Genomic DNA, 27,918 nt, shown 5'->3' on the forward strand with positions numbered 1-27,918 from the left:
GCCTTTATGGTATGCCTTCAGACTGAGTACAGCAGCCACCGTGCTTCACCCAGTGCTCAGAGAAACCAGCTCCTTATGTACCAACGCTGAGGCAGGTCTTGGAAGGCAAAGAAGGGATTCCACTGAAGTCAAGATTTTAAGACCAGAAGGGTTGGGGCCAGCAAAAGTAGTAGAGGTGAAGTGTGAACATGTGAATCAGACTCCAGGCCCAATCTCTGCCCTTCTTCCCCTGCTTCAGAGGAGCTCAGTTTTTCTGAATTTATCTATTAGCTGTGCAACCTCAGAAGTACAGCACCTGCCTCCTGCAGTTGATGAAGCAAAGTGATTTGATTAGAGGCAAATGCTCCTAGCACAGTTTGCCACACACAGTTGATGCTCAGAAAATGTCAGCCATTATTTTGTGTGGGTTCCACATTACAGTTTGTTAGAAGTAGGCTTTGAAGTCACTGTTTTGAACCATCTCCCTCATTTAAAAAAAACTGAAAAATAACTTTGCTAAAATATGCAAATGCAAAAAGTATGTTTTAAAAACTCCCTAAATGCATTTGTGTAAGAAAAACTCAAACAAAATACCAGAGTAAAATGGAAAAAAAAAAAATCTTTGCTCCTCCATCTACTTTCCCTCTAATTTCCTTCCCCAGAGGCACCAACTCCTATCATTTCCAGACCTTTTTTTCAATATACACATGCTTTTTGCTTTTCTACAGAATGGAATTACACTATGTGTAGTGGGCTACAGCTTCTATTTTGTACTTAACAATGTATCTCAGAGTTTTTTTCTGTGATAGCACATCTAGATGAATCCTCCATGCTACTTACCACTTCTAAACTGTTATTCACTACCCCCACAGTATGGATATACTGTATTCTATTTACCATTCTTGAATGATAGAATCTCCAATTATTTAGCTTTTAAGGCTGCAGTTCACCTCTTTCTTGGTACATCTTCCTCTACATGTGTGGACTTTTTAGTAGACTTCATATCTGGATGTGTAACTGCTGCCTCACAGGGCATACATATTAAAATTTTTGATACGTAACAACAACTTTGCTCTCCAAAAAGGCTGTGCCAGTTTGTATACAAGCACTATAATCCTGTATTGTTAGTCTTGTAATTTTTTGCCAACCTGATTTAAGAAAATAAGCATCCTGTTCTATTCTTCTCATGTTTATTAGTCAACCATATTTATTCAGTGAATTTCCTGCTAGACCCTGTATTCATTTTTCAAGTGGGTTACTTGTCTTTTTCTTATTGATTTTTAACAATTCTTTATATATGCTAGATAGCAATCATTTGTCTTATATAGCTTAAACTATTTTTTCCTAGTTTGTTGTTTATCCCTTATTATGTTTATGGTCTTTTTTTCCGAACAGAATTTTGTTCTTTGTATGTTGCCAAATCTTTCAGTACTTCTCTTTATTGCTTTTGGGTTTTATGTCTTGCTTATTTCCCCTCATACTCTGTTATTTACTCTGTTATTTATGAATGGTCTATTATTCCTTTTGTTCACCAGAGAAATTTGTTCACTGAGTTACAGCAGAGTCAGGATTGGACCACAAGTCTATCTTTAGTGTTGGCCCAAGGATTTTCCTACTAAATCACATCGCTTCTGTGTTGTTACCAGCAGTTAAAAGAAAAAAAAGTCCCATTTTCAAGGAATCCAAAAGGTATGACTCTCTCAACTCTGTTTTCTTTCCCCCCCTTTTTCCCCCTTCCCTCTTCATTCTTGCCTGCCCACACAAATTCTGTGTATTCTTTGCATGACTAGGAAGCAGAGACGAGTCAGCCATGATTCTTGCATTCAAGGAGCTCAAGGTCTGTGTGTGTGTGTGTGTGTGTGTGTTTAATGACGTAAACAGAAATTACTATAAGACATAAGAATTTGGTTTCCCCATGGCTAGAAATCTGATGAAAACATACTGATGTGTTAGCAGGGAGCCTGGGTTTCCAAAAGAGGTTTTTAGACAGACGCTTTAGATCTGGTCTTTGATTACAGACATTAAGTGATTTTAACCAACATCATATTCCACCCTTCCAATGGAGGTGGCACAGTCCTCAGTTCATCATACACTAGAGCTTTAAGCTTTTGGTATCTCTCTGACATGCAGCTCTGTATACCTGGTTTTGAAGTTTATAAAGATATACTGACTTGGTTTGCTCACCAGAAACATTAAGAAAACAAACTCTAAATAAAAACATATCCTCACTGTAATAAAACTCAGTAGATGATAAAGTAGTAAGGTATTTGTAATTGATTAAGTGCAGCCTCTGTAACACAGAATTACTAGTCTGTAAAATGGGGCCAATATTTAGGGCATTCTAAAAACAAGACAGGATATTTTAAAACATGAAAGAAGAGGACATTCTAAAAACACAGAAATACTGCCTAATGGACAAACAATGAATTGATACCAAGTACTCATATGAATTCAGCAAAATCCCTGGAATGGGGGATTAACCACTTGAGTCAATGAATGGAACCACCGTATTGTAAAGACTGGGTGACGCCCGACCTGGCAACCCACCGACTTCACGTTCCAGCCTCCACTAAGAAGGTCTTACCAGAGTGCCATCTGTCAGGGTGCAGCCGGAAAAACGTTTTGCAAGAAACCCCTCAAAGTTAGTTGTTCTCTGAATAGCAAAAAGAAGCAATTTCACTTCAATTTCCTTAGCTCTGGTCCGCATAATCTTGGCAAGTTCTGTCCTTCAAAATAAAGAGATAAGAATTTTGTCAAACAAAGTGATCATTCAAGATTAAACAAAGTAAATACTGTTAACTTATATATATTTTTAATTTCAAATACTGAGGTTTGTTACCAACTGAGTGTAATGGTTGGGCAATAGAACTGTATCTGCTAAGTAAGAATTTTAAGGTGCAATTACCCACCAGTCAAGAAAGAAATCAAGGAGTAAGGACACCAATTTGTTTACATGGATACTACTGTTTTTTTGTTTGTGTGTTATTATTAATCTACAATTACATGAAGAACATTATGTTTACTAGGCTCTCCCCATCACCAAGTCCCCCCCAGAAACCCCATTACAGTCACTGTCTATCAGAGTAGTAAGATGCTGTAGAATCACTACTTGTCTTCTCTGTGTTGCATAGCCCTCCCCATGCCCCCCCATTATATATGCTAATCCTAATGCCTCCTTTCTTTTTCCCCGCCCTTATCCCTCCCTTCCCACCCATCCTCCCCAGCCCCTTTCCCTTTGGTACCTGTTAGTCCATTCTTGGGTTCTGTGATTCTGCTGCTGTTTTGTTCCTTCAGTTTTTCTTTGTTCTTATACTTTACATATGAGTGAAATCATTTGGTACTTGTCTTTCTCCGCCTGGCTTATTTCACTGAGCATAATACCCTCTAGCTCCATCCATGTTGTTGCAAATGGTAGCATTTGTTTTCTTCTTATGGCTGAATAATATTCCATTGTGTATATGTACCACATCTTCTTTATCCATTCATCTACTGATGGACACTTAGGTTGCTTCCACTTCTTGGCTATTGTAAATACTACTGCGATAAACATAGGGGTGCATCTGTCTTTTTCAAACTGGGCTGCTGCATTCTTAGAGTAAATTCCTAGAAGTGGAATTCCTGGGTCAAATGGTATGTCTATTTTGAGCTTTTTGAGGAACCTCCATACTGCTTTCCACAATGGTTGAACTAATTTACATTCCCATCAGCAGTGTAGGAGGGTTCCCCTTTCTCCACAACCTCACCAACATTTGTTGTTGTTTGTCTTTTGGATGGAGGTGATCCTTACTGGTATGAGGTGATATCTCATTGTGGTTTTAATTTGCATTTCTCTGATGACTAGCGATGTGGAGCATGTTTTCATGTGTTTTTGGCCATCTAAATTTCTTCTTTGAAGAACTGTGTGTTTGGCTCCTCTGCCCATTTTTTAATTGGCTTCTTTGCTTTTTGTTTGTTGAGGTGCATGAGCTCTTTATATATTTTGGATGTCAACCCTTTATCGGATCTGTCATTTACGAATATATTCTCCCATACTGTAGGGTACCTTTTTGTTCTATTGATGGTGTCCTTTGCTGTACAGAAGCTTTTCAGCTTGATATAGTCCCACTTGTTCATTTTTGCTTTTGTTTCCCTTGCCCAGGGAGCTTTGTTCATAAAGAAGTCACTCATGTTTATGTCCAAGATATTTTTGCCTATGTTTTTTTCTAAGAGTTTTATGGTTTCATGACTTACATTCAGGTCTTTGATCCATTTCGAATTTACTTTTGTGTATGGGGTTAGACAGTGATCCAGTTTTATTCTCTTACATGTAGCTGTCCAGTTTTGCCAGCATCATCTGTTGAAGAGACTGTCATATCCCCATTGTATGTCCATGGCTCCTTTATTGTATATTAATTGACCATATATGTTTGGGTTAATGTCTGGAGTCTCTATTCTGTTCCACTGGTCTGTGGCTCTGTTCTTGTGCCAGTACTAAATTATCTTGATTACTGTGGCTTTGTAGTAGAGCTTGAAGTTGGGGAGAGAGATCCCCCCCACTTTATTCTTCCTTCTCAGGATTGCCTTGGCTATTTGGGGTCTGTGGTGGTTCCATATGAATTTTTGAACTATTTGTTCCAGTTCGCTGAAAGATGTTGTTGGTAATTTGATAGTGATTGCATCCTATCTGTATATTACTTTGGGCAGGATGGCCATTTTGACAATATTAATTCTTCCTAGCCAAGAGCATGGGATGAGTTTCCATTTGTTAGTGTCCTCTTTAATTTCTCTTAAGAGTGTCTTGCAGTTTTCAGGGTATAGGTCTTTCACTTCCTTGGTTAGGTTTATTCCTAGGTATTTTATTCTTTTTGATGCAATTGTGAATGGAATTGCTTTCCTGATTTCTCTTTCTATTAGTTCATTGTTAGTGTATAGGAAAGCCACAGATTTCTGTGTGTTAATTTTGTATCCTATAACTTTGCTGTATTCCAACATTAGTTCTAGTAGTTTTGGAGTGGAGTCTTTAGGGTTTTTTATGTACAATATCATGTCATCTGCAAATAGTGATAGTTTAACTTCTTCTTTACCAATTTGGATTCCTTGTATTTCTTTGTTTTGTCTAATTGCCGTGGCTAGCACCTCCAGTACTATGTTGAATAACAGTGGGGAGAGTGGGCATCCCTGTCTTGTTCCCAATCGCAGAGGAAAAGCTTTCAGCTTCTCGCTGTTCAGTATGATGTTGGCTGTGGGTTTATCATATATGGCCTTTATTATGTTGAGGTACTTGCCCTCTATACGCATTTTGTTGAGAGTTTTTCTCATGAATGGATGTTGAATTTTATCGAATGCTTTTTCAGCATCTGTGGAGATGATCATGTGGTTTTTGTCTTTTCTTTTTGTTTATGTGGTGGATGATGTTGATGGATTTTTGAATGTTGTACCATCCTTGCATCCCTGGGACGAATCACACTTGGTCATGGTGTATGATCCTTTTGATGTATTTTTGAATCCGTTTTGCTAATATTTTGTTGAGTATTTTTGCATCTATGTTCATCAGGGATATTGGTTTGTAATTTTCGTTTTTTTGGTGGGGTCTTTGCCTGGTTTTGGTATTAGGGTGATGTTGGCTTCATAGAATGAGTTTGGGAGTATTCCCTCCTCTTCTATTTTTTGGGAAACTTTAAGGAGAATGGGTATTATGTCTTCCCTGTATGTCTGATAAAATTCCAAGGAAAATCCATCTGGCCTGGGGGTTTTGTTCCTGGGTAGTTTTTTTATTACCGATTCAATTTCTTTGCTGGTAATTGGTTTGTTTAGATTTTGTGTTTCTTCCTTGGTCTTGGAAGGTTGTATTTTTCTAGGAAGGTGTCCATTTCTTCTAGGTTTTTTAGCTTGTTAGCATATAGGTTTTCATAGTATTCTCTAATAATTCTTTGTATTTCTGTGGGGTCCTTCATGATTTTTCCTTTCTCGTTTCTGATTCTGTCGATGTGTGTTGATTCTCTTTTTCTCTTAATAAGTCTGGCTAGAGGCTTATCTATTTTGTTTATTTTCTCGAAGAACCAGCTCTTGGTTTCATTGATTTTTTTCTATTGTTTTATTCTTCTCAATTTTATTTATTTCTTCTCTCATCTTTATTATGTCCCTCCTTCTGCTGACTTTAGGCCTCATTTGTTCTTCTTTTTCCAATTTCGATAATTGTGATGTTAGACTATTCATTTGGGATTGCTCTTCCTTCTTTAAATATGTCTGGATTGCTATATACGTTCCTCTTAAGACTGCTTTTGCTGCGTCCCACAGAAGTTGGGGCTTTGTGTTGTTGTCATTTGTTTCCATATATTGCTGGATCTGCATTTTAATTTGGTCATTGATCCATTGATTATTTAGGAGCATGTTGTTAAGCCTCCATGTGTTTGTGGGCCTTTTTGCTTTCTTTGTACAATTTAGTTCTAGTTTTATACCTTTGTGGTCTGAAAAGTTGGTTGGTAGGATTTCAAGCTTTTGGAATTTACTGAGGCTCTTTTTGTGGCCTAGTATGTGGTCTATTCTGGAGAATGTTCCATGTGCACTTGAGAAGAATGTATATACTGTTGCTTTTGGATGTAGAGTTCTTTAGATGTCTATTAGGTCCATCTGTTCTAGTGTGTTGTTCAGTGCCTCTGTGTTCTTATTATTTTCTGTCTGGTGGATCTATCCTTTGGAATGAGTGGTGTGTTGAAGTCTCCTAAAATGAATGCACTGCATTCTATTTCCTCCTTTAGTTCTGTTAGTATTTGTTTCACATATGCTGATGCTCCTGTGTTGGGTGCATATATATTTATAATGGTTATATCCTCTTTTTTGGACTGACCCCTTTATCATTATGTATGTCCTTCTTTATCTCGTGACTTTCTTTGTTTTGAAGTCTATTTTGTCTGATACTAGTACTGCAACACCTGCTTTTTTCTCCTTGTTGTTTGAATGAAATATCTTTTTCCATCCCTTGACTTTTAGTCTGTGCATGTCTTTGGGTTTGAGGTGAGTCTCTTGTAAGCAGCATATAGATGGGTCTTGCTTTTTTATCCATTCTACTACTCTGTGTCTTTTGATTGGTGCATTCAGTCCATTTACATTTAGGGTGATTATTGAAAGATATGTACTTATTGCCATCACGGGCTTTAGATTCGTGGTTACCAAAGGTTCAAGGTTAGCTTCTTTAGTATCTTACTGTCTGACTTAACTTGCTTATTGAGCTATTATAAACACTGTCCGGTCATTCTTTATTTCTCTCCCTTACTCCTCCTCCTCCATTCTTTATATGTTGGGTGATTTATTCTATGCTCTTTTGTGTTTCCTTTAACTGCTTTTGTGGGTAGTTGATTTTATTTTTTGCCTTTAGTTAGTATTTGGTTGGTCTGCTTTCTTTGGTGTGATTTTATTTTCTCTGGTGACATCTGTTCAGCCTTAGGAGTGCTCCCATCTAGAGCAGTCCCTCTAAAATACCCTGTAGAGGTGGTTTGTGGGAGGCCAATTCCCTCAACTTTTGCTTGTCTGGGAACTGTTTAATCCCTCCTTCATATTTAAATGATAGTTGTGCTGGATACAGTATTCTTGGTTCAAGGCCCTTCTGTTTCATTGCATTAAATATATCATGCCATTCTCTTCTGGCCTGTAAGATTTCTGTTGAGAAGTCTGATGATAGCCTAATGGGTTTTCCTTTGTAGGTGACCTTTTTCCTCTCTCTAGCTGCCTTTAAAACTCTGTCCTTGTCCTTGATCTTTGCCATTTTAATTATTATGTGTCTTGGTGTTGTCCTCCTTGGGTCCTTTCTGTTGGGAGTTCTGTGTACTTCTGTGGTCTGATTGATTATTTCCTCCCCCAGTTTGGGGAAGTTTTCAGCAATTATTTCTTCAAAGACCCTTTCTATCCCTTTTTCTCTCTCTTCTCTTCTGGTACCCCTATAATGCGGATATTGTTCCTTTTGGATTGGTCACACAGTTCTCTTAATATTGTTTCATTCCTGGAGATCCTTTTATCTCTCTCTGCGTCAGTTCCTGTTCTCTGGTTTCTATTCCATCAATGGCCTCTTGCATCTTATCCATTCTGCTTTTAAATCCTTCCAGAGATTGTTTTATTTCTGTAGTCTCCCTCCCTACTTTGTCTGTTAGCACTTGCATTTTTCTCTGCAGCTCCATCTGCATGGTTATGACCTTTATTTTGAATTCTTTTTCAGGAAGATTGGTTAGGTCTATCTCTCCAAGCTCCTTCTCAGTGGTTGTCTCTGTGATTTTGGTCTGGATCAAATTCTTTTGCCTTTTCATGGCAATAGAGGTAGTTGTGGGGAGCTGGCGCATGTGTCAGCTGGGAGAACGTCCCTTCTTGCTAGTTTGTGGCCTTCCTCTCCTGGGAGAACGGTGACCCCTATTGGCTTGTGCTCGGCTGCTGTGCGTAGATGGGGTGTCTGATTCTTGCCCAGCCGCTGTGAAAGAAGCTCTGCCCTGCTACTGTGGTGTGGCTGGCCTCAGGCTGCTGCTCCGCTATGGCAGAGCTGCGTCAGAGGGGGAACGGGTGGGAGGCTGTTTATCACCGTGAGGGGCCTCTGAGCTGCGCTGCCGCCCAGGGGATTAGGGCACTCAGAGTTCCCCGGCATTCCCAGCTCCTGGGCTGAGTGTCCCGGGACGCTTTCGTCCAGCTGTGGGGTCCCTGTCCCTTTAAGTCTTTCAAAAAGCACTCGCTTTTTTTCTTTGTCCCAGGGGTGTCGGCTGCGGGGACCCGCTTGCAGGTTTTACTGTTCTGTTTCTCTAGTATCCAGCACTCCACGCACTGTGTGTCTGTGCTCCCGGTGCCAATAGCTAGGGCTGGGTGTTTAGCAGTCCTGGGCTCCCTCTCCCTCCCTACTCTGACTCCTCTCCTCCCGCCGGGAGCTGGGGTGAGGGGCGCGACCTGGGCCGCGGCTTGTATGTTACCCCCTTTGTGAGGCGCTGGGTTCTCCCAGGTGTAGATGTAGCCTGGCTGTTTTCCTGTATCTTCTGGTCTCTCTTTTAGGAATAGTTGTATTTGTTGTATTTTCAAAAATATATATGGTTTTGGGAGGAGATTTCCACTGCTCTACTCATGCCACCATCTTGGCTCCTCCTTTTACTATCTACTACTGTTTTTATATCTTTAAACCTTTCAATAATTTGTTAATATATATGAAGCACTTACTTAGTATTTTATAAAAAGGCACTTGTCTTATATAATTTCACAAGTCATTAATGACTGAATTACAAAGCCCTCCTTCTTCAGAGAGCCCAATACCCATTGTTCCCAGAAAGCAGGAGCCATGTGAATACATGTGAGAGACCAGAATCCCACGTGAAAAGCGACGTGTACATGTTCAGATGGTTCCTGCCTGAGAGGCTTATGTGCCACTCGTGCACTCTATTTCAGAACTGTAAAGAGCAGTGACGTGAGATTGTAAGGGGCAGTGACATGGGAGTTCTTGGTAAGTACTGAGCTATGATCATCTTCCCACGCAAATAAATGACAAAATCAAACAAACAGTCTCTGAGTTTACTTGAGAATTATGTATCTGTAGGATTTTAGCCAGAATTCGAACAATGAAAGCTTGGCAGCAACCCTGCCATTAGCTGACACAACAGCAGATTTGCTGGCTTTACTGTACTCCCAGTCTCTTGCAGACTTCATTTTTCACAGAGTTAGTTTGCAAGTCACTGAACTGTAGACTAAAGAGAATGTTATCAATTTCTCAGGGAATTCAATCTTTTTTTCTTTTGAAGCAGAGTGAAAGTTTTATTTAGTTACTTAAAGAGAGAAGTGCAGCAGGCAGCCTCAGCAAGGAGAGGCACCCTGAAAGGTTGGAGAGAGAAAGTTTAAGATTAAAAGGTTATGCACTTAGAAAGTGTGGGCGACCTCAGAGAGAGGAGCCAAGGAGTTCAATCTTTCTTTGCCGATTATCAGAACTTAGAAAGTGACAACCACAACTGACCTTGAATCAATACTAACAGGTTATCTAAATCCATGATAGCAAATGTGTTTCTGAAAATAACAGTCACATAGACTGTACAACGCCAAAAGTGAACCTTACTGTGAACTACGGACTCTGGGTGATAATAATGTGTCAATGTAGCATCACTGACTGTAACAAAGGTTACCATCCTGGTGAGGAATGTTGGTAATGGGGGAGGCTATGCACATGTGGAGCAGGGGTACATGGGAAATCTCTGTTAGCTTCTCAATTCTGCTGTGAACCTAAAACTGCTTTAAAAAATAAAGTCTATAAAAAAATCCCAAAAAAACCCAACAGCCAATATCCCTGAAGAAATTCCACCCCCCACAGTATGCTCAAAGTATACAACTGGACTGTACTCTATGATTTTAAGGAAGTGACTACAATGAATTATTCTAAGATGGTTGAGTCATGCTTAGATATGGGACGTTAAAAAAAAATTAGGCTGGAGTTAATTAGAAGGGGACATATAACTATTAAAACACAGTTACCCACTGTTGTAATACAGTTGCAAGTAAAGAATAAAAATGTTGACTCTAGTTTTAGCTTTCAGTTTTGGATACACTGATGTAACTTTCTTGGGCTTTACTTCTTCCACATAAAGGTACTATCTGGCCCTGGGCTACCCCCATGGAAACTGAAGACAGGATGAATGAGAGGTCTTTCAAATGCTTAGAACACTCAGATACAAGTATTATTAACTATCCGAAGACGATGAACACTGTATTAGCAGTGGTAAATTTGTTCAACAATACTTCCTGAGTGTCCACTATGTCAATGAAGTAGATATTACCCATGTCCCTATGGAACTATCTATCTAGCAAGTCAGAAAAGAAATGATGATGGATACATATACACTGCACACTGATATATGTGATACAAACATAGGGGAAAATGTAGGGTGATGAATTACCATAGGGAGACGTGGTTGATGAGCCAAGACAGCAGCAGACTTAGCTGCTGTGTTGTATATATATTACTCTGAAGGCCACAAATAAAAGTGCTCTGGCTACAGGCTACTGGCCCAGGGCTCTCGGGTACCTTTTTTCACATTTTTCCTATCAAGTCTTTGAAATCCCCACACAGAATACTCTTTCCTCTAGGACTGGAACTCTGAAGTTGGAGAAGGTGGAATTAGCTACAACTGGAGTTTGGGAGTTGGTTTGGGGTATATAAAATCTGACTTTCAACTGGAAAGGGGGTGGGGGGAAAGGAGTCCAGCACAGGTAAAGAAGTTCTCATTAAATGGTGACTTTCAAAGAAAAGTGGAAGTGGTACACAATCTACAAGACAACATGGAACCCCCTAGTGACCAGGGGATTGATTTCAATTAACACCAAAACCAGCATAGAGTTGGAATCTACCTTGTGATGTGGCAAAACTCTACTGCAACCCTCTCGGTCATGTACCATTCACGTGGAAACATACGGCCATATTTCTCCTCATAGTCCACAAGCTGGCGTTTTATCCAAGCATAGCGTCTGTCGATTTTGTCCAGCCAGGCAACCTTAGGAAGGCAGGAGCAAAATCTACCTCAGTGCTTAGAAGTAGTGTTGACAGTTCAAGGAAATAAGCAAAAACACAGAACCAAGAAAAACACGACCAATCTATGTCTCACAGTTTCAAAGAACCTAGGCTACTTTTTCCCTTGATCCAGATGGTTCTTAACCTTGGGGATCTATGATTGGGCCTCAGAGGTTTATAAATTTCCTGAAACTGTATGCAAAGTTTTATGCCTAGGTGCATTTTTTGGGGGAGAAGATCTGTAGCCCTCATTAATTTCTCCAAAGGGTCAGTGACCCCCACAATGGTTAAGAACCGCTGAACTACACAGCCAGCCCCTAGGTTTAACAATCAACATTTTAAGACAATAATATTAAAAAGTATAAATCAGTAGACTTGAAAGCCTTCAATTTTCAATAAACTTCAAATATAACCTGTGATCTCATTTGGTTAATACTTACATCTTGGTTTTCTTGAAAAAGTACTAGATACTCTGACAGATGCTGTTTAATAAACTTTTTGATGATTTCCTGTTTGATTCTGGAGTCCAAAATATTAGCAACCAGACATGCATCTCGTAGGACATTGCTGGGTCCTCCTGGCCTCTGGTAAAACAAACAACATGCACCAGTTCAAAACCCAGAAACAACTTTTAAGTCTCATGGCCTCTGACAGCTGCTACTTCTTGGTTTTCTCTTGAAGTTATTATTACTCCCACTCCCCTGACACTCATTCTTCGGCTGTGGACGGATATTTTAGTTACTTGCTCCTCAATGAAAGAATCACTAAGCTAGTCAGCAGTAGCCAATAAAAAAGCTACTCTGTGAATCAGCAATGAAACAGTTTGGAAACAGGGCCAGCAGTGATTGTAGGAAAATTTGCTTTCTGCACACCAACACTGAAATCACCTTGTTGAAAAGACCTGAAATTCACAATGACACCAGTCTCATGCCACATATGCACTTTCCTGATTCTAACCTCAAATTCTTGTTCTTAAGGTGCTACATTTGTGCCAAACAGTGGAGCAGTGGCATTTTAAACCTAAAACCAGGTTCCAAACCATCAACTCTGTTTCACTGATGGTCAAACACTGAGACAGGGAGCCAAAGGTAAATAAAACATTACAATATTGGCCCCTGACCTGAAAAGAACAACAGAAGGATATCAAGGGACTATACTGATAAATCACAATGTGGAGGCCTTTGTTATTACTGAAGGCAATTCAGTCTTGCTGATGCTTTCTTTATAACTCACTGGATGAACACAGTTGGCTGTGTTGACCATAGCAAAAAAAAACGTAACACTTGGAACCTACTCTTGGCTTGGCTAAATAGCCACACAGCCCTGGTACAATTACTAAAACTCATTTGAAAAATTAAGGGAAAAGAAAAAAGGACTGTAACTAGGTGATGATTAAGGCTCTTCAAATCTTTATGACTTTTTGGGGGTCAATTCTGTCCAATTTATCCATCTCAACTGAAGTTTAAGTTTTGTGTTACCTAAGTTGTCTGAAAGCCATGTTAGAATGCTGACTTACTTCATGCTGAGTAGCTATTATGTCAATGCTGAGCTGCTCAACTTTTGCTTCTGGATGAAAGTGCTTGATCTGACAGAGAAGTCACCAAAGCCAAAAACCTATGAATGCACAGGTTCCTATTTTTTTTCATTTAAAAAGAAGGATGTAATAGGTTACCTTGGATAACTTTAAAAAACATCTTGATTTCCATTTATGAAATAGGAATAGTAAGTAGTAACACAAGGCATTTAAGAAAAGTCAACAGTCATTAAAAAGGAAAAAAGAAAACTCTTAAAAAAATATTAGGTCACCCAGCTAGAGAAAAGGGAAGCAACTTGTTAAAGAAAACCATTTTAACTTCATTTGTCTGGTGGGATCTGAAAAAAAGGTCATGGTTAGCTTCTTCTAAATAATAAAGTATGGAGCACATCTTTCTGAAACATTTTGAAGTTTAGATGGATAGCAGAGTATAGTAAAGCAGATGCTGGACTATGAAGAGTCTAGTGCTTATAATTTGTGAATATCTTACAATCCCTTTTTACAGAATCGCTTTCCAATATCCACCTCCCCACAGTTACATCAAATGAATAAGGAATACAAAGTCCTCAGAGGAACAGCTTTACAAATAAGATATCTGATTACTAGAAGACGGCCATAATAGATGCAGACAATTAACATCAGGAGCAGGCTTCCTACAGAAAGTAATCTGCAAAGCTGGGGCAGCTACACCCCCCTACTTTCTAAATTTCTTTTATGGAGCACAAAGGAAAATGATTAAGAGATTTCCAGTTATTGAATTATAGAGCAGATCCAGGAAACATTCCTTGGCTCAGTAATTGAACATATATCCCTCATCTCCACCCACCAAGTGCAGTGAGGAAGGCTGCTTGCCCATGCGTGCTTTGGTTCATTTCTGTGTTGAACAATTATTTTTCTTGAAATAGCTCAAAATGGAAGGGAGGAAAAAGCTTCTGAGCATTCTTCCCTCCCCAACATATGCAAACCATTTAGATTATGTCTGCTGCAATTTGGAGGACAGAGCTAAAAGCACTACCCAAACACAATGACAGCCAACTGAGCAATGCTGGTTACATAAGTGTGACAATAACTCACAAGTGAAACACTGTGAGCTTCCCAGACACAACACAAACAGCTATAGGACCAGTGAGAGCTAATGGGAATGATTCCAAAGGTCAGGGTTCTCATCCTTAGAAGGGGGTCTCCTAACTGTGTCACTCAGAGAGTTACATAAGCCTGTGGATGCCCCTCCCAGTTGTCTTTTATCAAACTGAAACCAATAAGTTATATAACAATCCCAAAAAACACTGCAGCTTGGAGATTTTTTTTTAAAGAGAGCCATAAGAAAAAAGGAATTTACTGGACAGATGTGATACTAGGTTTGACACACATTAAATTAAACCAAAACAAATCCTCAGTTTTTGGTGCTGGAAGGACACAGATGAGGAAGCAACACTACTTTGGGATATTTTAGAATGGTCTCATAACGCTGGACCTTTAGCAAACAGCCTTCTGGCTGCCAGAAAACACTCTTGGAATGGTAAACTAACTGTAGTGGGTGTGAATTAGGCAAAAATGGTGATAATATCGAGACTGGAGGGAAAATGTAAGAGTACCTTGGTACCCTGGGAAGGAAATGCTTCCTCAAAATCAGCCAGGATTTGCTGTCCTAACTCAGTCTGGGCAGCCTTCACTCTGTAGGGAAAAGAGAACATATCATTGCTTGGCACAATTTTCAAATATCCATAAGTAATTATGCAAAGATCCACAGGGGTCATAACTGCTGAAGTTTTTAAAGATTACCCAGGAAGGTGGGAAGGTGTGGCTGGCTAGACAAGAGAGGCCACACACTAGTTAGTAGCAGTTGTAAGACCAGAATCCAGGCATCTGATTTATTCTCATGATGGATTTTCTCTATCCCAAAGTTCTTCTAGGTTATCCCTCACCTGTTGGGAGGTAGTGTATGTTAATCTTTAATAATGTCATTAAGGGGTAGTTAAGCTGCAGGAAAATGGTATATAATACTGCCCAAATCGAATATCAATTCATTTTGGATTACTGGTGTAACTGCTCTCCTGTCCTCGGCGTACAGAATGGGAGGAGGGCTCCATGCTGCTGCTGAGTTAGTTGGTTTTTCAACCTAGAAACCAACATCAGGATCCTAAGTTTTGACAAATGAACAAAAAGAATGTTTTCTTAAGTAAAAAGGAAAAGATCTAAATGATAAAAGGAACTGCAAATTGAAAGTGCAGGCCACTGAATGAGAACCTAAATCAATTCAGAAGGCTGTGAATACCAAGGCTGAGTTACAAGAGAAAATGAGTTGGAAAGGGGAGGGCAGTATTTAACATGGTGGTTTGCATGTATACTAAGAGCTCAAGGAATAGCTGTCAGCTTAGATGAGAGAGGAGAAAGGAGACGCAGCTGGGATGGGAAAGGAATTGGGTGTCACAGCCCCTGCAGCAATCACCCCCTCCACCAGCCCCCAGGAACTGGGCGCCTCACTCCAGCGCAGAGCTGGACTCGCTAAGCCCGAGGCAAATACTTCACCTTTGCTAAAAGCACCATAAAATAGTGTTCTTCCTTTTTTGGTCTCCACCCTGTTACTTTGGAATTAACTTTATGGAGTTTCTTGAAATGGTGAATAGCTCAAAACCACAGTTTCTTTGGCTATTAGGAAGCTCCTGGTGACATACTAAGATTTATTTTTTTTAATGAGGGGTTAGGCAGGATCCAAAACACTCTTTTTTTTCCTGTGGCATAGTTATAATTATGCCTTATTCCAAATACTTCCCAGGGTTTTCCAGTATCTTCAAAACATTTAAAAACCACTCTTACAAGTGGGTTTGCAGCTGCTGTTGTCATATTCCAAGGGGGCTAGAAATGACAGAGATGGGCTATTACTGGGGTAGCCCCTAAATCAGAATCAGGGCTGTCCATCCAGAGTTGCTCAATAGACAATGAGAAACATTCATGTGAGCTCATATAGGACAGAAGAGAACACACTTTTGTAAAATTATACCTTGGAGGTCTTGTGACTCCACATAATAGGCCAGGAAGACTCCTTCGGTGCCAGGCCACAAGGCAGAGCTTCCAGAGCCTCAGACCCCTCTGTTCCTACTCTCCTTTTAGCAACACACAGTGACCACTGGTTCCCTCCTAGGCCACAGGGACTATTCCTGGAGTGGAAATTCCTGGCCAGGGACATTCACAGTCACATCCTCAGGGCTCCTGAGCATCTCAGTGGTATGATGGTCCTAGCTCTGCCTCTGTCACCCCACCACCCCATCATCCCCTAATTCCCTGTTCTTGCTGGATATGAAATTAGGATGCCTGGAAAGACAACCAGAGCCTCTGATAAAGCTTAGTAGTTCTACAGTGCTAAGGAGAGGGTGAAGTACCAGACGGTGATATGCAAATCCCCTTTGTCATCTTGTTCAATCCATTTTCAAAGTCATTTCTTGAGACAGTCTAGACTTAGCTGTGCCACTAATGAACTCCATGTAATCATAAGCCACTTCCTCAACATGGGTCACAACCAAGAATAGGTATGAAATGAGAGGGTGGCGATGGAGGCCTAGACCGGAAGCCTTTCACTGTCCTCTCCAGTACTGACTGGCATCCATCTTAGAGTGCTAGCAGGCAAGAACATCCATCTCTACAGGTGACTACAAGTTAGATGTATAACTAATGTTGGAGCAGAAGAATAAGCTTCTGCACATAAATGTTTACAAATGTAGTTTCTGAAGTGTCTATCGGTGACTCAGATAAAAGAGCAACCATTTCCCTTATTGACATTAAAGATGGTATTTCTAAACCCAAACCATGATCTCATGCACTTTCAGAGTGAAGATGTGAATAGTTAGTCCTTATAGTCAGTTGCCTAAACAGGATCCTAGAAAGAAGTCAACGAACTTTAAAGAACATGTTTGGCCTCACTCCTTTACATTCCTTGCTCTTCTAACAGTGAAAGGTGAGTTCCTATTGTAAAGAGATGGATCAGCTGAGACTGGTAGCAGAGCGTACATATGAGTTGAGCTACCATGATTTTCATAAGAATGATTAGGAAATCTATCTACAACTAATAGAGAACAAGGTAAATAGAAAATTCCTCCTGGCATCCAAAGAAGCTTGTTGGCCTGGTTAGGTGGTGACAACTCAGTGCTGATCACTCTTCGGAAATCAAAGATTCACTGTGCTGCCCAGAAAGGAAGGTCAACTAACTGGCTTCTAGCATCCTGCATGCCTTGTGACTAACGGTTTTCCAAAGGTTGTCTTCTAAGTGTGTTAGTCAGTTTGCATAATGGGTAGCAGCAGAGGGTCAGCAAACTATGAAAATTATTTAGACATCCAGGCATAAAGTAACCCTGATGCTTCCATTACCTTGTGAATGACAGTCCTAAAGAAAATACCCTCAAAACTTCACAATAAACTGACCTCCCAAATACACAGAGTCTGTACTGGACAGAATGGTTAATTAGTCAGATCAGACAGATGCTCCCTTTCCAAACAGGCTCTCTGTAAAGAATCTCAAACCAGAATCTTAAGAGTGACTCAGTGGGATGATCTGAGATCAAGTTCAATCTGTATACTTTCGAAACCCTTACATTTTTGAAACTTTAAGTTCTTTTAGAAAGAACTTGTCAAAGTCACAGAGCTGGCCAGGCCTTTTCATTCTCTACTTTAGTTTCTTTTATCACTACACTATGACCACTGCCAATGAGTCAAAAATATTTCATGTATAGGAGGGTAGATAAAGCCCTGAAAAATATTTTTTTAGTTCAAGGGTTTCACAGATTGTAAGAGAATGCAAGAATATTCCATTCTTTCTCAGGAAATATTGACTGATAATAGAAACACTGTTTTCATGGATATTCTTAAGCCAGGAGGATTTGAAATGTAAAGATGATATTAAAGAAAAATCCTTCATCCAACGCTACATTTGACATTTAAGCATTTTCCAGAAGGGTAGTTGGAAGAAATAGCTATATTCAAGTCAAGGCCCATGAATTTCATATTTCAAATGTACAGGCAAAGATTTCAGAACATAACCTTTCATATGACTTCTACAATTTATAGGCAGCAAGCTATTAAATAAGAGAAACGAAGCAATGCATAGGGTGTAACTCCCTGCCTTCTTCCCTTCCTCCAAGCAAACAGCTATTTCTATCATTTCCAGATGGTTCTACCATTGCTATGTAAACCTAAGAGAGGAAAAGTCACCAGAAATGATGCTAAAAATAAAAAGTCTGGACCTTCCTCAAACTTTTAGTACCTCTTGAAAAACAATTGCAGTCAAGCACTAAAAACTAGAGATTTCTTCTCTCATGTTAATTTTAGTGTTTTTTAATAACACATATTCTGTATTTACCTACATAAAACTTTTGCCAATTGAAGTTGTGAAATGAACTGAAAGAAAAGTAAATTGTATTCACAGTAATCTCACATGATAATGCATGTTTGCAGCACCGAAATATATTGATGGAATGTTAGGTTTTTCTCTTTTTAAGGGGAATGTCCTCACAACAGTGATAAAAAAGTTCCTTCAAATTTATTTAAAAAGTTTTAAATGTTTTAAAAAATGCTAAAAAGCAAAGAGTCCTAAAAGAGTGCCTTCTTTGTCCATACATTGCTTTTTTATAAACAAAACTCAGTTCTACCATATTCCTGTAACAACACAACCAACTGGTAACCAACTCTTCAACACATCCCCTACCTCATGGTCACTGTCTTGATAAGATCCTTACCTTTTCTACTAGAGAACACACTCTCAATCTGCAGTTTCTCGTACCTATAATCCACCAGACTTTTACAAAAAACAAATGAGATCATGCTTGTCCTGCTTGAAACCTTTCACTGTCCACAAAATAAAGAACAGAATCTTTAGCAAGGCAAAATTTGACCCGACCTATGTATGCAGCCTTTCACTCTCCATTGTCTCCCAAAGTACCATTTCTCTTTCTCTTCTATTTTTTCCCCCTCTCACTTTTTGTCTTGGTAATAAGATCCTACCCATTCTTTTAAGATCAGATTAAACTTGAAATCTTCTATCACCCCTGTTCTCAGCCCCTGCAGGTCGAATCCATCAGTTCCTCTTTGGAGATCCTGCTATGCCTTGTACAGCAAGGACCAGTTTTGTTATATCCATGCTACACTGAAATCTTCTATTAGTGTCTCTTCTCCATGTAAAAATGGTAAACTCCTTGAGGGCAGAGAGTATGTATTTCTTATTTTTATGCTTTCAGTACCCCAGCACAGGGTCCAGGATATAGAAAGTGCCAAGTAAATATCTATTAGGTACGTGAAGGAAAGAATAAGCGACTGGGGGAAAAGATCAACTCTGGATTATTATGAGGGTAAAGGGAGGTGGTACTGCCTACTCCCTCTGCCCCCATCCACTGAGAACAAGTCTATCTTCTCCACCCTCGTTTTTTTCTTTCTTGCAGCTCATAAAGCCCTATTTGTCTGCTCTCTTGGCTACTTTGCACCCCCAGTGTGATATGGCCATCAGCCAACTCTAAGTGTGAAGGAGTTCGGAAGGATGAGGAAAGGGTGGGTGATTTCCCTAGTCTTCTGCCAAGCTCTGTTATGACATTCTGTAATAGTTCTTTGTCATTTCCACTATAAGATGGCACACTGAGCACATGTTGCAATCTTCCCTTCCTGCCCGTATCCTTGGCATAATAATGAAAAGATTTTAATAAAAATCCAGAGCCAGGCAAGAAAAGAAGTGGTAAACTAGAAACTCTGAGGACTCGATGGTAGGACAAGATTGAAAAAGGACTGCTTAAAACTGCTTCTCAAAAATGAGGGTAGCAGATATCAGGAGCAGGAGGGCAGTTGCCCTGAGACAACTTCCAGTGGGATATGTTGGGCTCCTGAAAGAGAAGCATCAAAGCCAGTGTCCAGGGCTACATCCCTGCCTTGAATACTCAGGTCAGGAGTGGGTATGGTTCTGATCAGACTAACAGAGAATCTCAAAGCCAAAATGAGCTTTCTGCTAGGAATCACCAAACACTGGAGGAATGCGAACACCAAGAGAGAGAGTCTCTAATGTTCAACAAACTGAAGAACTTACACCAGAGGTCAGAGAAACAACAGCAACTCTGAGAGTTTTAAGAGGATATTATGCCCATGAAAAGAGAGTCAACTACTCAGAGACTCCAAGAAGGAACTAGTGGTTACCAAAGGGGAAGGCTGGGGGAGGGCGGTTGGGAGGGAGGGAGAAGGGGATTGAGGGGTATTATGTTTAGTACACATGGTGTGGGGGATCACGGGGAGAACAGTGTATCACAGAGAAGGCACATAGTGGATCTGTGGCATCTTGCTGCACTGATGGACAGCGACTGCATGGGGGTATGGGTGGGGACTTGATAATATGGGTAAATGTAGTAACCACATTGTTTTTTCACGTGAAACCTTCATAAGAGTGTATATCAATAATACCGTAATAAAAATTTAAAAAAAAAAAGAGTCAACTAGAGATCCTAAAGATTAAAGTTGGACTGTTGAAACAAAAACTCACAGCTAGGCCAAATAGCAGAACGGACACAATTAAAGAATAAATTAAAACAGCAAGGTTGAAATGAGGAATTCACCCTAAAAGGACAAGAAGATGCAAAATATGAAAGAAAAATTAAGAAATACAGCAGAAGATCTAGAAGTTCCAATATTCATGTAATAGGAATTCCACAAAGAGAGAAAATAGAGAACAGAGCATAAAGACTACTCAAAGAACTATTAGAGAACAACTTCTCAGAACTTAAGAAACTCATGAGTCTTCAGATTAAGGACATGCAAGTACAGAGCAACATGAATGGAGAAAGACCTAGGTCCTCATGAAATTCTTGATTCCCCCACCAAAAATCTCAAAATTTCAAATGCTTCGAGAGCAAAGTAAACATCAAAGAAAAATATATTATCTTACAATGGAATAAGAACCAGATTGGCCAGATTTTTAATAGGCAACAATGAATGCCAGACGATAGATTTGCCTAGTCTATCATACAACAGCCAATGGGTGGAAGCAACCCAGTGCCTGTCAACAGATAAATGATTAAACAAAATGTAGTATATACATACAATGGAATTTTCAGCCTTAAAATGGAATGAAATTCTGATACATGCTACAATATGGATGAACCTTAAAAAATAAGCTGGACACAAAAGGATAAATATTGTATGACTCCACTTCTGAGGTACCTAGAATAGGCAAATTCACGGAAACAGAAAATAGAACAGAAGTGAAGTTACCAGAGGCGGGGGAGAAGTGGTAATGGGAGTTTCATTAATGGGTCAGAATTTCTGTTTGGAGTAATGAAAAAGTTCTGGAAATAGAAGTGGAGATGGTCGTAAAATATTGTGACTATACTTAATGCCACTGAGTCGTACACTTAAAATTAAGAATATTAAATTTTATGTTATGTATATATTAACAAATGAAAAAGAAAAAAAGAAGTAGGAAACTTGAATAGACAAATTACCTTAGAAAAAATTGATGTGAGAGTCAAAGGTCTGCCTCAAAAATAGGTAACACACCCAGACGGTTTAATAGGCAAGATGTACCACATCTGACAAAGGATTAACACCTAGAATACATAAAGAATGCCTGAAAACCAGTAAAAAAGGGATAAATAACTCAACAGACAAATAAAGGACATTAACAGGCATTTCACAGAGGAAACGCAAATGGCAAATAATCAAACAAAAATAAAACTACTCTTATTTTTATTTATATTTAAAAAAATTTTTTTGTTTTTAGTTATTAAAATTTTAAATGCGTATAACCTATGACCCAAAATCTATCCCAGAAAAACACTTGCAGGTGTGCAAAGGGGGTAGATTTTAAAAATTAGAAGCAAATAATATAGTGATATGAAAATGGTTAAATAATCTCTGGTAAATTATACTATGGAATTCTTTGTGTCATTTAAAAAGAATAAGGTAGGTCTATGTATATGGATGTGGAAAAATCTCTAATATACATTGCTAGGCTTAAAACAAAAAGCAAGTTTCAGAAGAAAGCATATGGTGCGAAACCATTTATCTAAAACAAAGAAAAGCAAAACCACAAACTGAAACTACAGATTTATGTAAATGTGCAGATAAAAATCTAGAGACATACACATTATAAATTGCTAAGCTACTACCTCTGTGGGTAGCACTGGGATTTGAGGTGTAAAGGGGACTTCAGTTTCTTCTGTATATTTGCCTTTTTTTAAAAAAACAAAAAATATATATGTATTATTTATGTAACTAAAAACAAAGAAACTTAGGGAAAAAGAGGCCTGTAGCAACCAGGCCTTAGTATGAAGATAGAAGTGAAAATGATGGCAGCTGCTAAGCTCCAGCCTCTTCATTCCTTTGTTGCAAGAAAGGTTAGGACTCATTAATCACCATTATCTCTGCCTTTTCAGTATTCTCCTTGCTGCCCTTTCTAAAAGAAGACACTAAATTCACCATCCTTCAGCCTCCTTTAGAATTTTTACCCTCCTTCTCTCTATAAGCCTCTCTTTCTACTGGCTCTGAATCTGGGATTAGAACTAAAACAGAGGTAGGAAGCAAAGAATAAGGTTAAAGAGGCTAAGTCGTCATTTTAGCACCTCTTAAGTTCTAGTGGCAGACTATATTTTCCAAATATTGCCACAGCAATATACCCCATCCCATGGGCTCTTTTCACCAATATGATTTTGATGTTCTTCTTGTTGGGGACTGGGAGAGATTATGTTTCTTCCTCTTGACTCGTGGCAGCCTTGTGACTACAGAAGTGATTGCATGTGACTTCTAAGGCCTGGTTCTCTTGGGAAGCTCATTCTTGACAGCCAGCCACCTCAGCAGGAGGAAGCCCAAGCAGCCCACGGAGGGCAACCCCACTGAACTCCCAGCTGGCAGCAAGTACCACCTTGCCAACCGTGACAGTGAGCCCGTGGGTCCTCTGGTCCCTTCTTGAGCCACCCAGCTGGTGCTGCATGAGCAGCAACGAGCTTCTCCAGCTGCGCCAGGCCAAATTACATAAGCAAAATAACTGCTGTTGCAAACCATTAAGTCTTGTAGGGGTTGCTTACAAGGAAAAGACAATCAGAACAGTTTTCCTCACAAATGTGGACAACTGAGAGTTGTCCATTTATATCACGTGCCAGTTTCTACTCCAGTGATGCCAACCAGCAATGATCTAACATAGGTAGCTTTAGAAGACATGGTAAGGAGTCAGTAAGGGGTATGGTAGATGTGACATCTGCATCAAACAGAATCAGGAGATGTCTGAGGTCCCTTCTTACAAGAAGATTCTACAGTGGACATACTGAGCTAAGTGCCTTTTAGGACCATATTCTTTTTACCTTTCAGAAAGCTGCCGGATCTGTGGAATTCCCATATACTTGTGGAAGTGCTCCAGAACATTCATCACACCCTGAAGAAGATTAGCAACCTCTCCATACTGTCTTCGCCTGGTCATGGCTCTGCAAGGAAATAACAAGTTGAGAACTCAAGAAAGCACTAGGGTACAAGATACAGAAGTGAGGTAACCACACAGATATCTACTAGATTTAGTAACCATTTACTGAGCACCGAGTATGCATGGTGCTGTGCAATGGGAGTGGAAAAGTGACTTAGTCCAAATCCTCAAGGTGACATCATTAGTAAGGGAGAGCCAAGTACACAACTATCTAACTTACCCCAAGTAAGGTGAACTGAGTTCTAAATAGAAATGTAAGTTACATGCTATGGGAGGTTTAAAAGATCGTGTGAGTGATGGATTCTCATTGGGTAGGGGGAGGAAATCTGGGAAGATCATGGATTTGGATTGGATATTATGGGATTAGGAGGCTCTTGACAGAAAACGGACATAAAGATGTTACCATCTAAGGATTACTGCATATGGGCAAATCAAACATCTTCCAAGGATACAATAAAGGGCATTTCTAGGCATTTCTACATTAACTCAGATCTGTAGATTGTAAGCCAATGTTAAGTTAACTCTATGTCAGATGTGTTTACTTTGCTTACTGCTAAGGTTAATGAGGCTTAAATAAAGGAATGCTGATAAAATCAACAGTTACAGCAATGAAGGACAAACTACTCAATCTAAATTTTTCACTTGGGTTGGGCTTTTAAGTTAAATATTTAATTTATGACTTCCTTTAAAAGGCATTTTGAAAGACAGGATCAAGTTCAAGCCAAGGTGTTATGTCGCCACCACTGTCTGGTCTGAGAGTTTGGTGGAAAACACTGAGCATGTGGGGGAAGGACCAGGAAACCGCTCTTCCAGTCTCCACTGGCCCTCTGATCTCTCCGATCACTACTCACAGGAGAGTGAACCAGGGTTGGCTAAAACTCACATGATGCCTGGGAGAGATCAGGAAGGAGTCTGACCCCCTCCTCTCCCAACTCTGGGCACTGTATCTAAATTTCTGTGAAGATGCTCTTTCTCTGTCTATAGATGAGGTTACACTGAGGCTGGAGCAGGGGCAATTCTCAGCCTGAGGCAGACCACAGAAGTGAACTGTCATGTTGTAATCTTGCTAGTAAAAGAGGCCTTTGGATTGCTTCTTCGTGGTAAATAACCAGCCAGCTCTTCTTTTTAATACCATTTCTGATGTCCTCATGTATCATTGCTTAGAGTTCCTCTATAAATCAAACAGGAAGCTATTGCCTTTGAAAAAGTGAGTTGGGAAAAAAAAAGTAGGTTGAATGATAAATCAAAGATCTGTTTCCATACAGTACATTCAACAACAGTGCAACTCAGCCCAACACAAGCAGGCACATGTGCCAAGGCAGGCACCACAGGGAGTGATGATGGCCTGGAATGACCTTTCCGGCCTTGATGGCGGAGGTCTGCCCCATGGAAGTGATCCGTGTTCTGATGTCATTCTCCACCTGCCCTCCGAGGCCCCTTTACACTCACTTGCACCTACCTCACTTTAGAGTTTCAGGTGTTTGTTATGTTTTGCATGTCAGGGAGCAAAAATGGTGACTGGACATTTGAGACCAATTTGCATAAAGTGGGGCAGGATAGTGAGATTTTCCTGGCTGAGAAGTAAATAAACCAACGATGCCATTTTCTTTCTGTGACATACTCACTTCCCGTGGACCCAGAAGAGAAAGTCAACATTGCTTACTCGAGGGAATCGACGCCACCTGCTAACATGTGCAGGTGGTTCAGTGTTGTGATTGAGGTGGTCAGGTGGCGTTTGGCATGATCTAGCTGCTTAATATCGCGGGTGATTTCTTTAACCTAAATATTGAAAAACCACAGGAGAAGAAGGAAGAAGGTTAAGAAAGATGTAATCCATCAGCAAGAAGCTCCAAAAGAAAACAATGAGAATGGAGCAAGGGAGAAAATAGCTACAGTTAGTCCTGGGAGAAAATAGACATTTTCATGATACATAATCAAAATAATTACCAATCATGCCATTATAAATTAAAGTTGTACTTCTTCAGCAGACTTTATTCAGGATTACAAAATCCTCAGGTGTGAGAATGAAATGAACTTTTAATTTTTCACCCCAAATGGAGTGATCCAAAGAGCAATTTAGTATGGAGCATACAGAGTCTGCAAGCCAAATACAGCACATCTCCTCTAGAACAAGGTCAGAAAAATATGCCTCCTGACACCAGGCTCTTAGGTTCAGTACAAAATGGACAGATGAGCTGGCTAATTCCATGGAGATGGTCTGTATTCCAGGAAACAGCATTTTTACCTGAACCCCAGTACTTTCAAATCAGGAAGACAAAACCATAACCCTCGTAACGTAAGCTTAATATGTAACATAGTAAGAGGAAGGTATAGTCTTCAGGGAGGGAGAAGGCAACTGGGGGAGTAAAACTGGAACAGCGTGTTACAGCAGGTCCAAGAGAAAGAAACTGAATCTAGAATTGTAAGTATATTTCAGTCATTAGAAAAGTGCATTCCGTAGTGAAATGGGAATAATTCTCCAACTTTATTTATACCTAGATGGAATTTTTCACTAAAATGCTTGAGTTCATGTTTATAAAAAAATTTTCTGAAGAGCAGTTTGGTTTCCCAGGTTCTCTGATACCTGGAAGGAAGGGAGCATTTGCATACCAGGCACAAACATTCAAGTCACTGAAAAGATCTATCTCCCATTAAAAGTGAGAAACCTGGTAGTGAGTTAAGTTCATGTGACCTGTTTTTTTAGAGTTTGATCACCCTAGGTGAACTCGAAACAAACATGACCCACTTAGCTCAGTGCCACATCCACAAACCTGCAGGGCTGACCTGGATCTTGGCAGTAAAAAGCCTCTTTCACGGGGACTTCCCCATCAAGCCTGCTCTCTCTTTAACCCTCCGGCCATCATAATTTCTCTATTTCTATTGTGCAAGGAAAAAGATAGGTTAAGAACCTAGCACCTCTTTGCTGAATAACTGAGTTTGGGGAAAAAAATCAGGAGTGGTATAATAAACTAGATAGAGGAGTTTGGCCCTATAAACTGATCATTCACTTCTAAAACTGATATTAGAAGTTTCTATAGTGCTACAAAAAAATCTCTGCACCCTCTTCTAGATTCCTGAGCTCCAGTGCTAACATCAGGAGCCTTTCTTTCACTTCTGTGTTGAAAGTCCCAGTCACCTATGACTCTTTTCATTCCTGCGTCATTAGTCAGCTACTGAATTCTGAGTATTTTTCCTCCACCTCATCTCAAGATCTGTCCCTTTCTACTCCTTCTTCAGACCCTCGCTGTTCTGCACTGGAGCCCCCTGGGCTCTCCATTCCCATGGTTTCCCTCTTTCTCCATCACATACCCTGTGCTTCTTTAGACAAACTGAACTATTTGTTAATCCCTAAACAAAACCTTAAATGGCAGCTCATGCATGGAGGGCTCAGGTTAAACTGGTCTGCAAACAGAACACCCATAGTTAATTTACCTTCATTGTTACCCATGGGTAGCCAAAAAAGGGCAGAACATGGCTCAGCAAGTTTTGGAATCTAGCAGCTCTAGGACTGAATCCCAGCTCTTTCCACTCCGCTCACCAACTCGGTGTTCCAGAATGGGCTGCTGAGCCTCGCTGAATCTCAGTTTCCCTATCTATAAAGTGGGTAACCATAAAAACCACCATGATAATAAAACCTTGTTTGCAAGGCTATTGTGAGCACTACATTAGGTTATTGTCTAGAGGAGCTGGTGTGGTGTCTGGCACACTGAAAGAGCTCGAGAAATATCAGTTCTCCCTTTAGTCCTACATCCTCTTCCCTTTAGGCAAAGCACTGCAGAAAAGCACACTGCTTTAAAATAAAACATCTCCTAACTTTAGAAGCAGCCTACTCAAACTGTTATTGCATCCCTCCTGAGCTAGAGGAGGGAACCTAGTCCAGAACAGCAGATTGGAATTACAGGAATATCTAAGTAAGAAATCTGAGTACAGTAAACTCTAGCAGAAGTCACATCTGATCATGTCACCTGATAATCGAGCTTCAGGGACATGTGGATGGTGCTGAGTGTAGCACATCCTTGGGGAAAGAACCACGAATCTAAATCCCTCTCTGATGGCAAACAGCTTCCTCTCAAAGGCTATTCAATTCTGTGGTGAAGCACAGATACTATTTTTTTTCCTTTGATGAAAGTTTTCTTCCTTTGACCACTAGTTTGCCAGTGAAGGTCCCTAACACTCCTTCCTGGGAGTAGGAGCAGGAAGAGCTAATGATAAGAACAGTATCAACAGCATTACTCAGGCCTGACTGTGTGCTATGCATTACCTCACCAAAGCCCCACAATTCTATGATGAGCATGTGACTATTATCTCCATTCTGTGGCGAGGAAACGCAGGTACAGAGGGGTTAATAACTTGCCTAAGGCCCGTGGTAAGTAAGTGGAGTCTGACTTCAGAGGCCATGCTTTCCACAACTACCTCAAACTGCTGTTCCTCATCCCCCTCAGCTGAAGGCCCGGCCCTCCCATCCCATAATCCATATCCTTC

General features: G+C 40.1%; 1 protein-coding gene across 2 annotated transcripts in view; it reads right to left on the reverse strand.

The window, feature by feature from the left end:
- VPS53 (VPS53 subunit of GARP complex) overlaps positions 1 to 27,918 on the reverse strand; it is a 163,977-nt gene that overhangs the window by 92,979 nt on the left and 43,080 nt on the right. For both annotated transcript variants that reach the window (XM_036906231.2, XM_036906232.2), the window contains 6 exons: positions 25,100 to 25,215; positions 23,321 to 23,440; positions 14,600 to 14,678; positions 11,911 to 12,054; positions 11,311 to 11,453; positions 2,564 to 2,705 (listed from right to left, as the gene is read on the reverse strand). In XM_036906231.2, the coding sequence (XP_036762126.1) occupies positions 2,564 to 2,705; positions 11,311 to 11,453; positions 11,911 to 12,054; positions 14,600 to 14,678; positions 23,321 to 23,440; positions 25,100 to 25,215 (744 nt within the window). The remainder of the gene's footprint in view (positions 1 to 2,563; positions 2,706 to 11,310; positions 11,454 to 11,910; positions 12,055 to 14,599; positions 14,679 to 23,320; positions 23,441 to 25,099; positions 25,216 to 27,918) is intronic.

The sequence above is a fragment of the Manis pentadactyla genome, chromosome 4, assembly GCF_030020395.1.
Source record: "Manis pentadactyla isolate mManPen7 chromosome 4, mManPen7.hap1, whole genome shotgun sequence".
Lineage (NCBI taxonomy): Eukaryota > Metazoa > Chordata > Mammalia > Pholidota > Manidae > Manis > Manis pentadactyla.